The sequence below is a fragment of the Lathamus discolor genome, chromosome Z, assembly GCF_037157495.1.
Source record: "Lathamus discolor isolate bLatDis1 chromosome Z, bLatDis1.hap1, whole genome shotgun sequence".
NCBI classification, from domain to species: domain Eukaryota; kingdom Metazoa; phylum Chordata; class Aves; order Psittaciformes; family Psittacidae; genus Lathamus; species Lathamus discolor.
This window is the reverse complement of record NC_088909.1, coordinates 27,104,162-27,118,368: the sequence shown is the minus strand read 5'-3', so window position 1 is coordinate 27,118,368 and position 14,207 is coordinate 27,104,162. Positions and strand designations below refer to the sequence as shown.

At 44.2% G+C, this 14,207-nt stretch overlaps 1 protein-coding gene across 5 annotated transcripts in view; it reads right to left on the bottom strand.

Moving 5' to 3' along the window:
* Nucleotides 1–11,189, bottom strand: part of CHD1 (chromodomain helicase DNA binding protein 1) — a 57,239-nt gene extending 46,050 nt beyond the window's left edge. Inside the window, exons 1-2 of one of the 5 annotated variants that reach the window (XM_065661284.1) lie at nucleotides 10,823–11,189; nucleotides 8,997–9,201 (exon numbers count right to left, since the gene is read on the bottom strand). In XM_065661284.1, the coding sequence (XP_065517356.1) occupies nucleotides 8,997–9,049 (53 nt within the window). In that variant the 5' untranslated portion in view covers nucleotides 9,050–9,201; nucleotides 10,823–11,189. The remainder of the gene's footprint in view (nucleotides 1–8,996; nucleotides 9,202–10,822) is intronic. The other 4 variants (XM_065661283.1, XM_065661280.1, XM_065661281.1 and 1 more) reach the window with 4 other exon arrangements.
* Between the last annotated feature and the right edge of the window lie 3,018 nt (nucleotides 11,190–14,207).

Sequence of the window (14,207 nt, the reverse complement as noted above, 5' to 3'; positions counted from 1 at the left end):
CCCTTGAGTCAAGTACTTGCGTTTGTACAGCAACATGTGTCAAATCTGATTTGGTATGGAAATTTGAAAAAGGGTAATATAACCCTCTTTTCATGAAGGGGAAAATGGATGATCCAGGGAATTACAGACCAGTCAGTCTCACCTCTGTGCCTGGCAAAATCTTGGAGCACATTCTCCTGAAGGCATGCTAAGGCACATGAAAAACAACAAGGTGCTTGGTGACAGCCAGCATGGCTTCACTAAGGGGAAATCCTGCCTGACCAATTTGGCGGCCTTCTATGATGGGGCTATGGAACTGATGGAGAGGGGTAGAGCAGTTGATGTCATCTACCTGGACTTGCGCAAAGTGTCCGACACGACATCCTTGTCTCTAAATTGGAAAGACATCAATTTGATAGGTGGACCACTTGGTGGATAAAGAACTGGCTGGACGGCCACACGCAAAAAGCTGTGGTCAATGGCTCAATGTCCAGCCGGAGACCAGTAACAAGTGGTGTCCCTCAGGGATCGGTGTTGGGACCGGTCTTGTTCAACATATTTGTCGCCGACATGGACAGTGGGATCGAATGCACCCTCAGCAACTCTGCCGATGACACCAAGCTGTGTGGTTTGGTTGATATGCTGGAGGAAAGGAATGCCATCCAGAGGGACCTTGACACGCTTGTGAGGTGGGCTGATGCCAACCTCATGAAGTTTAACCATGCTAAGTGAAAGGTCTTACACCTGGGTCAGAGCAATCCCAGGCACAACTACAGGTTGGGCAGAGCAGCCCTGCAGAGAAGGACTTGGGGGTGTTGGTTGATGAGAAAATGAACATGAGCCAGCTTCAGTGTGCGCTCGCAGCCCAGAAAGCCATCCACATCCTGGGCTGCATCAAAAGGAGCGTGACCAGCAGGCTGAGGGAGCTGATGCTGCCCCTCTACTCTGTTCTTGTGAGACCTCACTCAGAATACTGTGTACAGTTCTGGTGTACTCGACATAAAAAAAGACATGGAACTGTTGGAACAAGTCCAGAGGAGGGCCATGAGGATGATCAGGGGACTGGAGCACCTCCCGTATGAAGACAGGCTGAGAAATCTGTAAATCGATGGGTCCGGATGGAATGCACCCACGGGTGCTGAGGGAGCTGGCGGAGGTCATTGCTAGGCCACTTTCCATCATCTTTGGTAAGTCGTGGGAAATGGGCGAGGTGCCTGAGGATTGGCGGATGGCAAAGGTCACACCAATCTATAAGAAGGGCAAGAAGGAGGACCCGGGTAATTATAGACCGGTCAGCCTTACCTCCATCCCTGGAAAGATGATGGAACAACTTATTCTTGACTCCATCACTAGGCATATCAAGGATGAGGGGGTCATTAAGAACAGCCAACATGGTTTTATGAGGGGGAAGTCATGTATGACCAACCTTATAGCCTTCTATGAGGAAGTGACTAGGTGGAGGGATGATGGTAGAGCGGTAGATGTAGTTTTTCTTGATTTCAGTAAGGCATTTGATACTGTCTCCCACAGCATCCTCATAGATAAGCTAAGGAAGTGTGGGCTTGATGATCAAGTAGTGAGGTGGATCGAGAACTGGTTGAAAGGAAGAAGGCAGAGAGTTGTGGTCAATGGCGCAGAATCTAGCTGGAGGTCTGTGACTAGTGGAGTTCCTCAGGGGTCGGTGCTGGGACCGGTGCTGTTTAATATTTTCATCAACGACCTGGATGAGGGAACTGAGTGCACCCTCAGCAAGTTTGCTGATGACACAAAACTGGGAGGAGTGGCTGACACAGCAGAGGACTGTGCTGCCATTCAGCGAGACCTGGACAGGCTGGAGAGTTGGGCGGGGAGAAACTTGATGAAATTTAACAAGGGCAAGTGTAGAGTCTTGCATCTGGGGAAGAACAACCCCATGTACCAGTACAGGTTGGGGGCTGACCTGCTGGAAAGTAGTGAAGGGGTAAGGGACCTGGGGGTCCTGGTGGATAGGAGGATGACCATGAGCCAGCAATGTGCTCTTGTGGCCAAGAAGGCAAATGGCATCTTAGGGTGCATTAGAAAGGGAGTGGTTAGTAGGTCAAGAGAGGTTCTCCTCCCCCTCTACTCAGCCTTGGTGAGGCCGCATCTGGAATATTGTGTCCAGTTCTGGGCCCCTCTGTTCAAGAAGGACAGGGAATTGCTTGAAGGAGTCCAGCGCAGAGCCACAAAGATGATTAAGGGAGTGGAACATCTCCCTTATGAGGAGAGGCTGAGGGAGCTGGGTCTCTTTAGCTTGCAAAAGAGGAGACTGAGGGGTGACCTCATCAATGTTTACAAATATGTGAAGGGTAGGTGTCAGGATGATGGAGCTAGGCTTTTTTCAGTGATATCCAGTGATAGGACAAGGGGCAATGGGTGTAAACTGGAACATAGGAAGTTCCACGTTAACATCAGGAAGAACTTCTTTACTGTAAGAGTGACAGAGCACTGGAACAGGTTGCCCAGGGGGGTTGTGGAGTCTCCTACACTGGAGATATTCAAGGCCCGCCTGGACAAGTTCCTGTGTGATGTACTGTAGGTTACCCTGCTCTTGCAGGGGGGTTGGACTAGATGATCTTTTTAGGTCCCTTCCAACCCTTGGGATTCTGTGATTCTGTGATTCTGTGAAAGTTGGGGCTGTTCAGCCTGGAGAAGAGAAGGCTGCGTGGGGACCTCATAGCAGCTTTTCTGTATCTGAAGGGGCCTACAAGGATGCTGGGGAGGGAATCTTCATTAGGTACTGTAGCGATAGGACGATGGGTAATGGGTTCAAACTTAAACAGGGGAAGTTTAGATTGGATCTAAGGAGGAAGTTCTTTACTGTAAGGGTGGTGAGGCACTGGAACAGGCTGCCCAAAGAAGCTGTGAATGCTCCATCCCTGGGGGTGTTTAAGGCCAGGTTGGACAGAGCCTTGGGTGGGATGGTTTACTGTGAGGTGTCCCTGATGATTCTGAAGCAATGTGTTTTTATTAAAAAAAAAAAAAAAAAAAACCAGTTCCAGACACTCCCTACCTTTTCTGTATGAATTTATGCCTGAATACAGTACTTATTCACAAACTCCCTTGCAGGAAAAGCTATATAAATTAAAGTAAGAAACCCCACAGATTTTCATATTTATTCTTGCCTGGGTTTTTTTTTTCCCCCACACACCCCACAATAAAAACCTATGCAATGAAACTGGTGAATGCTTTGGGGAGATGACAGGTCTAAAGAGGCAGATAACTGAAACAGATGAAAAGCAAGTATCCTGTAACAGTCATTGGTTCTTTTTAATATTCTAAAATTTAGTATCACTAGCTTATCTCTTACAACAAGGTGCCCCTGATAGGATCAGAAAATGAGGAACAAAGTCTGGTAATTTTACACAAGGTACTAGGAAGAGAAATCCTAAGATGGAAAGCTATACAAATACTTGTAAAATAGTATTTAGGCTCCTGTGTAAGGTCTAGGTTAATAATGGATCCAAGAGCAGATAATTTATCACCACTGATTTAAAGTGCATTCATTATGTTAAACTACCTTAAGAATCTTCTAAGGACAGTAGGAAAGAGTACCAATTTGGGCAAAATTAAGTTCAACACACTAGAGGGAAAAAAAAACCCAACATTTTCTGCAGGGTCATTGAAAAGCATCTGACATGACAGTGGACTTTGTGGTTCTTTGGTTTGTTTGTTTGCTTTGAAACAAACCAGAAATTGCAGGAAAACAACTATTTAATTTGATTTAGATGCATAAAGAAGATTTATCTTATTTACCACCATCAGTAAAAATGAGAGGGAATGAACAGAATAAAGTTCAGTCTAGCAAGTGTTATTTCCTGTCCTCAGCTATTACAAAGCATGAATTCAACTGAATTTTCCTGATGTGGGCTAACAACTCAGAGAAATGCATTATATTTCCAGTCCTGCAGACTACTATCTGCTGCCACTACTACAAATCATCCCCAAAGTAAAGGTATCAAAACTACACTGATCATCTACCCACTTTCACAACCCCATGAAACACACTGCAAGCCTTTGAGAGCCACAAGTCACATATCTTAAGAATGCAAAGTTCCATGAATCCTTCATAGCCACAAAGTATCAGTGGTTTCAAAGGAGTCTACTACTCTGTGGTCTGATATGACCGTCCTTCGACATGCCACTGGTTCCAGGAGCAACACAATGATGTCTTTACTAGAGCTCCTTACAGATCACCAGCAAAAAAAAAAAAAAAGCAATTTAATTAAAAACCACAGAAATGCACAACTAAAAAACCTCAGTAATATAAAGTAAACGAATACAAAACCAAACAAAAATCAGACAGAAAAAAAAAACAACCAAACAAAACATAGCCTACAAACCACCTCCCCCTCAAAAAAACAACCAACCTAAGAAACAACAAACACTACTCCTTGAGGGGCCACATCTAGATAGGTGTGCACTGCCTGTATCATAAAGACAGGACTTAGTCTTGAGGAATGTGAATTTTGAAACTTCCAGAATGGTGGCATTGAATCTAAACATACATACAAAAGGTATCTACCAGCCAGTTTAGATAGAGAAAGAACAAGACCTGGGTAAGATCAGCAGGAGTCCCAAAGCCGAAACAGAGACCATATGTACAAGGAAAGCTGTGTCACAAACTTGTAATTCCTTTTTTTAGCTGGCAAGGTTTCCAGACAAAAAAACACTTAGGTTTTGATACACATTCTATCTGAACTTTTCCAAAAGAAGTTAAAAGATGCTTTTAACTTGTATTAGGGCAACTTTTCATGCTTAACTCTAAGAAACCTGATAAAATAGCAACTTACTAACCAAAAATATTACTGCTAACAGAAGTGAAGAGCTTGCTTTATCCACTAGCCATTCACAGAAGTTCTACCCAGTTTCCTTTACCATTTACTTTTGTTGATCTCAAGAACTCCTGTGTACTAAATATGCATCTACATATGTATAGTTTTATGTATATGCTCTCCCCTGATATATACACACACGTTTTTATTATCTATTAAATTTATTCAAAAAGGAAGCTACCACATAGGAGTAATTATGCAAATATGCTTGGAGAATCTCTGTTTTAACTCCCGCTTCTATTTCTTGAAAGCAATAAACTCAAGTCATGCCTTTCGATTCACCTTTTTTACCATCAACAGAAAGAATGAATTTGTATAGTAAACTGAAGCCTGCTGACAAAATCTTTAGTCTTTACTCAACTGCCTTTTTTGGTCCATAGTCTACTCAATCCACAAAGTGAATTAAACCCACTGAAATTACTATCTTCTATTAAAATCAGCTTTCAAGTATGCAAAGACTGGGCAAAGTCAGTGTAAAGCAGCTGCTTTCTGCTTGGTGCAAAAATGGGAAGTACAGTGCATTTCAGCCAACTACTCTGCAGTTAAGCTGCACTAAGCACATCCCTTTAAACCTCCAGAGAAGGAAGGTTTGCTTAAGTCTTCTATACCTTGTTCTGCAGGAAACATAGGAAGAGCAAAGACATGGGAAATCAGATTGTTATTCAATTAGCACCAACATCTCACTTCTGCAGTCCCTGTTCTACCTGGAGCTTGTCTTGCACTTCAGGTATAACTGCCCTTCCTTGCTGATTAAGGTTTCTTATTACTACCTAACTAGAATGTATTTACTCATATTCAAGTTTGCAACAGAATGCTTTCAAGATCACTACCCAAAGATGCTTTGCTGAAGAGTCAGCTTCTCGAATACCAACATCAAGTTTTTGTGTCTACACTCACTTGCTATCCAGATGAACAATACCTGTGATATTTTATTTTGAGCTATTCGAAAATATGTCAGAATAGTGATTTCAAGTAAACAAGAAGCTGGAAAGTAGATTCCACTGTAATTACTACATAGAAATCAGCACATCAAGCAAGAATAGTGTTTATGCTAGTCTGCAATTTCCATCATGCTTGGTTCTAGTACTGATTTTTATAGCTTCAGGGGTTGCTGAAAAAGACAAGGAAAATTCAAACAGCATGGTCAGTTATTTAACAATGAAAATACACAAGATGCACTTTTCCACCTGTAACAAAACAGAACTTCAGGCTCAACAATAGCAGCAAAGTTGTCAGCTAATTCACCAGTCAAATGAATAGATGCAATGCTGTGAAATAATGCAGAAGTATGGCAAACTGTCCATTCCTTTCGAACACCTCAGAAATAATTCACTATCATAGCTAGCCATGGGGAATAAAGGATAGCTATAATTCCATACTACAATGCTGACCAGTGCATAAAACTGAAAGTTTATGAACAGTTCCTTCTCCAGCCCTCCTACTGATGAGACTACAGGCTTTCCACTACTTCTGCAAGTCATGATGTTTCCCTAAAATAATAAAATGCAGTACCCATGAGGCCTTGTTTTTTTGTAAATTCAGCCCTAAGCCACTGATTCTTGTAACTTTTTAAAGTAATGACAACTCCCCTACATCAGGCTGTATTTAATTTTTATAAAGACTGACTCCAGAATGACAGCTATGAACATTTACACCAGACAAAGAGAAGTGAATAGTTTTACTGTACTTGTAAAGTGTCAAATTTGCAAAGTGACATAAACTTCTCATACTTATCACCAATACCACTATTTAGTTTATCACTGTATTCACCTTCATCTCTTCTTCTTTTCTACCAGTACTTGAAAGTTTGATCATCTTTGCACTTTATCCCCAACAGCAATTCTCAATTACTTTCTTCACTTGTTACACTTCCCTCCCTAGCATTCTGTATGAAACAGGACAACTAGAAGCCTAGGAAATGTAATTTCTTATTGATCTCTACTTCCACTCTGTAGAATTCAAATTTCCAGATCTGAAAGCTAAATACAGCAACGCTTAGCAGCTGCAGCTTGCTAAGGCAACTCTCCTCCCAGCACAAACTACCTAGATTTCTGGAAACTCAAAGAAAAGAAAAAGGAAAAAAGAAAATTAAAAAAAAAAAAATGAAAAGGCTAAACAGGGACAAGTCACATAAAGATATTCCATAAACATCATACTCCTTTGGCCTTTGGCAGTAATTATTTTAGTAATGGAAGTAGGCTAGACAAAACCAGCTCCATCACTTAGAATGGAAATCGTTGACCTTCCATTTACAAAAACAGTTTCCTGATACTACAGGGCAAACGTGAAAATAAGCTTTCCAGGACCTGCCTGTGAACTAAGCTATGGGGTTAATGACTGATACAAGCCTAGGAAAAATGTTTTTAGCTTTTTAAAACCTGATAAAGCTTGAAGATGTGCTCAGCAAGACATTTAAAATGAATAACAGCCTTGCTTCACAGGCAAGTGTCAAGTTTGAGTACTATGCATCCTCCTGATAGTTACTTTTAATGAAGTTGCTGAGAATTGTAATGTTTAGTTGGCTTAGTCTTAAGAATTACTATAGCTTTTAAGTAACTTTGATATACTAATGTTTATGGGTAGTCACAATTACAGAGTGATTTTCCAACCTACCTTTAGCAAGGTAGCTTGTTTCAAGTAGTAAGAAAATTTACACACATAATCATCAGACTTGTCCCTGGTAAATTTGCATTTGTTGAACATCTAAGAGTTCAGAAAAGTAGCCTTGCTCACACTATTGTATTTGTTCATGTTTCTCTTCTCACCTGATAAGGCTTTCCCCTGTTCCCCTGCCCCACCCCTCTTTCTGATCTCTAGTGAGAGACTCAAAGACAGATGGGTGGATTAACAGCATGTTCACAAACACTTCTTGGGAGTCTAAAACCACTCTGCAAATTTACTTCAACTTAAACCTTCAGCATTCATCGTATTTCAAATTTTAGAAATCTAAACTGTTGCACATGAGTGATGTGCATTTTTGAACACTAATTCAACCCCTCTAAATTGGCTGTCATCCCTGGATGCAGGAAAGTTCTAACCAGGCTCTTCAAAATGTGAACCCTGCACATGCTACAAAACTAGCATTCAACATCACAGGACTGATTTTCATATTTAGTAAATCAATCAAACAAACAAAGAAAAACCCCCAACCCAAACCCTAAAGCCAAAAAAACAACTTCCCCCCCACCCCCGCCAACAACGATGAAAAACCCCAGCTGGAAAACTGGACTTTCACTTCAGAAAATAAATAAATGTTAACACTTATATTACTCTGACAGCCCTAAAGAAGGAAGAGCCATGCAGGCTGAGAGTTGTGGTTGTTCAGCCTGGAGAAGAGAAGGCTCAGGGGAGGTCACAGAGCAGCTTCCCGTGCCTAAAGCAGCCAACAAGAAAGATGGAGAGGAATTTTTGACAAGGGCAAGTAGTGACAGGACAAGGGGGAATGGCTTTAAACTGACAGGGAGTAGATTCAGATTAAACATTAGGAAGAAATTCTTCACTATGAAGGTGGTGCGACACTGAAACAGGTTGCACAGGGAAGCTGTTGCTACCCCATCCCTAGCAGGGCCCAGTGCCAGGTTGGACTGGGGTTTGAGCAACCCTGTCTAGTGGAAGGTGTCCCTGCCCACAGCAGGAGGTTTGTAACTAGATGATCTTGAGTGTACCTTCCAACCCAAACCATTCTATGATATAAGAATCATAAAATACTCTGTATCAAGAACAGATTTATCTACAAACAAGTCCCTACTCCACCTTTAGAGATAGCCTATGTAGGGTTTTATACAAAACATCTTATGCATGTGTGCCTTGCACTTTTTAGACAGTAGCTTTACTTTACCATTCTAATAGGATGTTTCAGCTTTTGACACTTCAGACACTCTTTTTTCCCCTCAAAAGAGCAATACTATTCTGTTGGATGCTGACACAATTTTAATACTATATAAACTTTATTACATAAGGTGCATACAAGATCATTACAGTTCATCGCTGAAGTGATGTGAATGTAACAAGCAGAAATGTAACCTGCAAGAAAGCATGTGTAGTCCTCCTAACTAAGTCTGCTTGCTAACCAGGAAGCTTTGGCACCAAGTTCAAATATAAACCAGTTTATAATAATACAGGAGAATACATTGTCAATTATAACTGAAACAAGTAAGTGCTTACCTTGACTCTCCACTGCTGTTTCTCATGCTTTCGTCATCACTGTGCCCATTCATTGTAAATATTAGTAAGTTCAAAAGATAAATAGAAGACCACTCTGGTTACAATGTGGATATCAAGAATTCACTTCTTGGTATTCTGCTCGTTTGCCGAGTCAGGTGTTTACTCTAGTGCTCTTCGCGTGTACTTGAGATGTCTCCTCAAATACCTAAAACAGTAAAGAAAAACACTGATACAATTCGAAAGCATGTCTGCATCTAAAAAGAAACGAAAAATAACACAGCAATGTAGATAGCAATGTGTGCAGAATAGGAAATGATATGGAAATTACATTCTCTTCAGCACTGCAGGGTAAGAACACTTTACTGCATGTCTGCACTGTATCGTGTGGTTTAACTTTTGCTATACGACTGACTTCGGGACAAAGTGGATTTAAATTTGAACAAAAAACTGCTCACAGTTTTTTGAACAGAGGTAAAACGACATATATATTCTTCAGCTAAGATTTGCATAGTAAAATGCATTCAGTAGACAAAACACAGTGGAAGCATTTCCAGATATACACATAATGCTTAGAGCCGTTTGTGGGTAAAGGCAGGAAGACTGTCCTGTTTAAAACAACTGTCTCCACTAAATCAAACCAGCAAGATCCCACAGATGGAACGATCATTATTTCACATACAAGCACATCTTAAGTCAGATCACTGCAGTATCCCATACAGCTAGATATGTTTAGGCTCACGGTAAATGGACTGCAAGCATAAACTCACTGATAATCAGATAAAAAGCACCGCCTCTCACAGATTGAGTGATGTGAAAGCGATTAGAGTCTGTCCTGCTAGCTGCCTGCCCCGAGGTGCTCTCCTCTAATATGTAACAGCCCAACCCGGAGCTCACCGGGTAGTGGCAGTGGGGGACGCACCTCTCCGCGGTGGAAGTGCTCCGTGCTCAGGCACCCGAGCCACTCCGGCCACCAAACAAAGGCGATGAGGGAGGGGAAAGTAACAGAAGGAAGCCCTGCAACCCCGCAGGGCCCGCGAAGCGACACCGGGGACCTCGCGGCGGCGGAGGCCAGCCAGGCGGCTCCCCGCGGTCCGCCCGTAAGGCCGCGCTTTGCTTAGCCGCCTGGCCTCACGCTGCCGGCCCTCCCGCGCAAACACCCCCCTCGCTTTGGGGCCCGGCCCCCGGTGAGCCCCGGGAAGCACTCCGAGCAGCGCCCCAACTTCCCCACCGACCCGCGCTTCCCGTTCCGCCGTGATCCTTCCTCCAGGGCTGGAGCCCAGGCCGCCAGACCGCGCTCCCGCGGCCTCCTGCTGCAGCTCTCGCTCTGCCCGCCCCCAGGGCGCTCGCCTCCCGCCCCCGAAGCCGGCCCTCCGCCTTGCACAGGCGCCGCTCCCAGCCAACGCTCCCTGGCAGCGTCTCCAAGGCCGCCGCTGTCCTCCATTCTCGCTTTTCCCGGCGCCCCCCATGGCCAGAGGAGAGCCAAGGCCGCTCTCCTGCCTCCAGGGCGGCTCGGCACTGGCTCCCCCCGCAGGACCAAACGAGAGAGACTCGACACCGGCTGCCCGCTGCGGCCCTCGCTGCTCCCACTCTCCGCTAAGTGGGCCCAAGAACCCACCCCGCGCCGGGCATCCACCCCTTCCCCCCGGACCCCGGCCGGCAGCGAGATCCGTCTCTCAGCACCGCCCGCCCCCCGTTCCATCTTCGGAAGCTGCACAACTCCCGCCCGGCGAAAAGGAAAGAAGCCATGGCGGCCTCTGCCTACCTGCGTGCACCCAGCCTGGCCAAGCCCTCCCAGAGCCTCCCCAGCCCGTGACTGCGCTACGCACCGCGGGGATGTTCGTACCGCAGCCGAGGGTCGGGAGCTGCTGCCGCGGTGGGCCCTGGGCCGCCGCTAGTCCCGCTGGCCGCCGGCTCCTCGCAGCCTTGGCGCGGTGGACTCGCTCGCCCGCCCGCCCGCTCGAACAATGGGGCCCCGAACCGGGCAGGGAGGGGCGCAGGGAGTACCCGGGTGACCGCTGCGCCGCTCTGCTCCGCCACAGCTCCTCAAGTCCTCCCGACCGCCGCCATCACGCCGCTTCTCCGCTCTGCCTCCCCCTCCCGCGGTCGGATGGAAACCCCGGGCGTGATGTCAGCCGTGCGCCCTGGGACCGACCGGCAGCAGCAGCAGCAGCAGGAGGAGGAGAAGGAGGAGGAGGAGGAGCCACGGCTGGGGGTGACGGGCAGCGCCGCAGGGCCTTTGGAGTGGCTGGTGAAGGCAGGGTGGGCCGCTCGCTGTGCCGGGGGCTGGTAGGAGTGCCCGCCCTCTGTCCCTCCTTCCGCCTCTGCCTGCCGCACGGAAGGAGCGTTGGGGACGGGATGGGCCCAGCTCCCAGCGCTCTGTGGAGGAGCAGGGCGCGGCCCGACCCAAAGGGACTCCATGACCTGAGCGGCCCGGCCGCCCGTTACCGTTCTGCGCAGCGTGGGTTGTTGTTTTTAGGTGTTTTTGTTGTTTGGTGGGGGTTCTTGGTGTAAAGTCGCAGCCCGGCCACAAACACGACCACGTTTCTTAGTCTAGCTACACTGTTACAAGCAGTACGGTGCGCTGTTTAGGAAGGCTCCGCGCTCTGCTGCTGGGAGGACGTTGTCACCGTGAGGACTACCCCTGTGGGGTAACTGGTCTTCCTCTTTCCATTCCAGTGCGCAACGCTCGGTCTTTTCAAAGTAATTAATGTTAGCCTTTTATTTAACATGCATCACGTTCGTTAACAAAAAACCACACAAACACACAACCAACAACAGCCCCCCTCCAAAAAAAAAATAACACAACAAACCAAACCACCACCCACCCACCACATCAAAAATACAACACACAAGGAAAAAAGTTATATAAGTTGTGTGTCTGAATTTTCCCAGAATGGCAAAGAAAAGTGGCAGCTAAGTGAAAGAGTGTGCTGTAAACTCAATGCCATAGCCAATCTGTTTTCTCTTCTTTGGAGGCACATGTATGCAATTACACTCTGTCACCCAATAGGATTGTGGGGTCATTAGTGACATCTGGCACCAGACCTTTGGACATTTATGTAGCACCCTGCAAGAATGAAAGAGGTCAAGATCAGGGTGAAAACACAGCTTGGCCATCAGTGAAGGGAAGGTTGAAGGGAGCAAGTCGCTATGCAGGTATACTAGAGGAAAGTATTTACAGTAGCTGTCAAATCAGTTCTAAGTTTGAAGAGTTGTGTTGGCTAGGAGCCCATATCTGAGCCACAGTCAGTCAGCCGGAGACCTCTGGGGCTTACGGCTTACCTCATGGTTGCTCTTCCAGGATAAGCAACTCTGGTTGCTTCAGCACTCAGTGGAGGGTGGTCAGCCAGTGCACCTGCCACTCTTCATCTGGGTTGCTGTGGTTTCCTGGTGCACCTTCAGCCCACCAAGAGGGTTGTGGGTTTGGTTGCCATGTACAGTGACTCGCTGTCTGAGAAGCAGCAGAGGCTAAACAAAGATTATATACCAGTCCAGCTCTCAAGCACCATGTAGGAGTGTACCCTAAAATTCCAGTGGTGTTTTTTTCCTTCTAGAGTTAAAAAATGCACCAGGAATTGGTTAGACAAAAGCAGCTTCAAAGTTTACAAGAAAGTTATATTACATTATTATCCTTATCGAAGCACTAAAGTTTGTCTAAGTCAGCTTAAGAGAGAATACTTTTTATGATAGACAATAAAATAGATTAGATAGACAAGAGCGCTGCAAGATCAGTGGTCTGAAGTTTAAATCAAAACAGAATGAAAGTAACTGTTTTAAGTTAACAAACTGATAAATAATAGGATAATTAAGAATAGAGCAGATTTTAATGAAAGGATTTTTTATTACTATTACTATTACTAAGACCAAGTTGATAATTTCTAATACATGACAGGTGTTAGGTGTACAAATTATATGAATTAATGTGTGACTAATTTGAGCTACACAGATAAATAACAGACGTTTTCATTGCATTTTACAACTGGTTGCAAAACTCCCACAGGTCAATATAGATATTTAAATACATAATTTACACCTTTAATATTAATATGATCCACAGAATTTATAATAATACAACCACACCTAAATACAAATAAAAGGAAAAACATGAATTTAGCATCCCTTTCTGTTTACAGCATCCCTTTCTCTTACAAACTACAACACTGTTTTGGAAGATAAATAAAAAAAGCTTAGGGAAGAAAGGAGACAGGAGAACAAAAAAAAAAAAAAAAAAAAAGGAGAACAGCAACCAAAACCAAGCAACAAACACCACCAAAACAAACAAACCAAAAAAAAACAACCCAAAGCTAAATAAATTCCAGTTGCTTAGCTACAAAATTCTTATTAACCATTCAAATTCTTGTTAACCATTAGACATCAATAAAGAAGGCAGATGTTATTAAAATTCCTCTATTTTTGCTATCAAACTTCCTCTCTTTAAGTTCCTAATTATTCAGAGATCCAGTGACTTTCAGCGTTCTCTTTTCTTTGTGTTTCCTCCTTCCTCTACCCCTCTGTAAGATATCATGTATAGAAAATAGTTTTATTCTTCCAGAAAATATCTTTCCAGGCTGCTGCTTTGAGTCATATGCACAATTTCCTTTTGGTACATATTGATCTTTAATTCATATTACCATCAACAATAGTAATTAGCTTCTATTAACAAATGAAAATATAGTATTCCCTGAAGTCCAATAATTTGCTTCAATAATTAGTACAGGAATTAACAAAACCTACCTATTCTTTCAGGAAAATAATCGAAAGTCCAGGTTTTCCATTTCACATGCCAGCTACTACTTTGTCTTTTGTATGGTTAGAGTTACTATTGTGACAGTTTCTACATTTAAATATTGATCACACCGCACATACATTGTTTCCTTTGCAAGTTGAGGCCCCAGATCTTCAAACACTGGAAGTACGAGCACAATTTTCTGACAGTCTTCCAAGAGCTTAGGGCATCTTCTTCATTGAGAAGATGGTCATGTTCATGGTCATGTTCTGCAAGATTGTCTTCATGGTAGGAAGGTATGACTGTACGTGGCTTATTTTAGCTATCAAAAGTAACTAGCTTTGATCACATGGGGTGGACACTAGCATAAACTAATAATCAAAGTCAGTGCTAGAGAATTTTTACCAACTCTCAAGACTACAAAATTTTTGTTGCATGCATGTCAGATTACATGTGGTTACATGCATGTCAGATGTCCTTGGAGA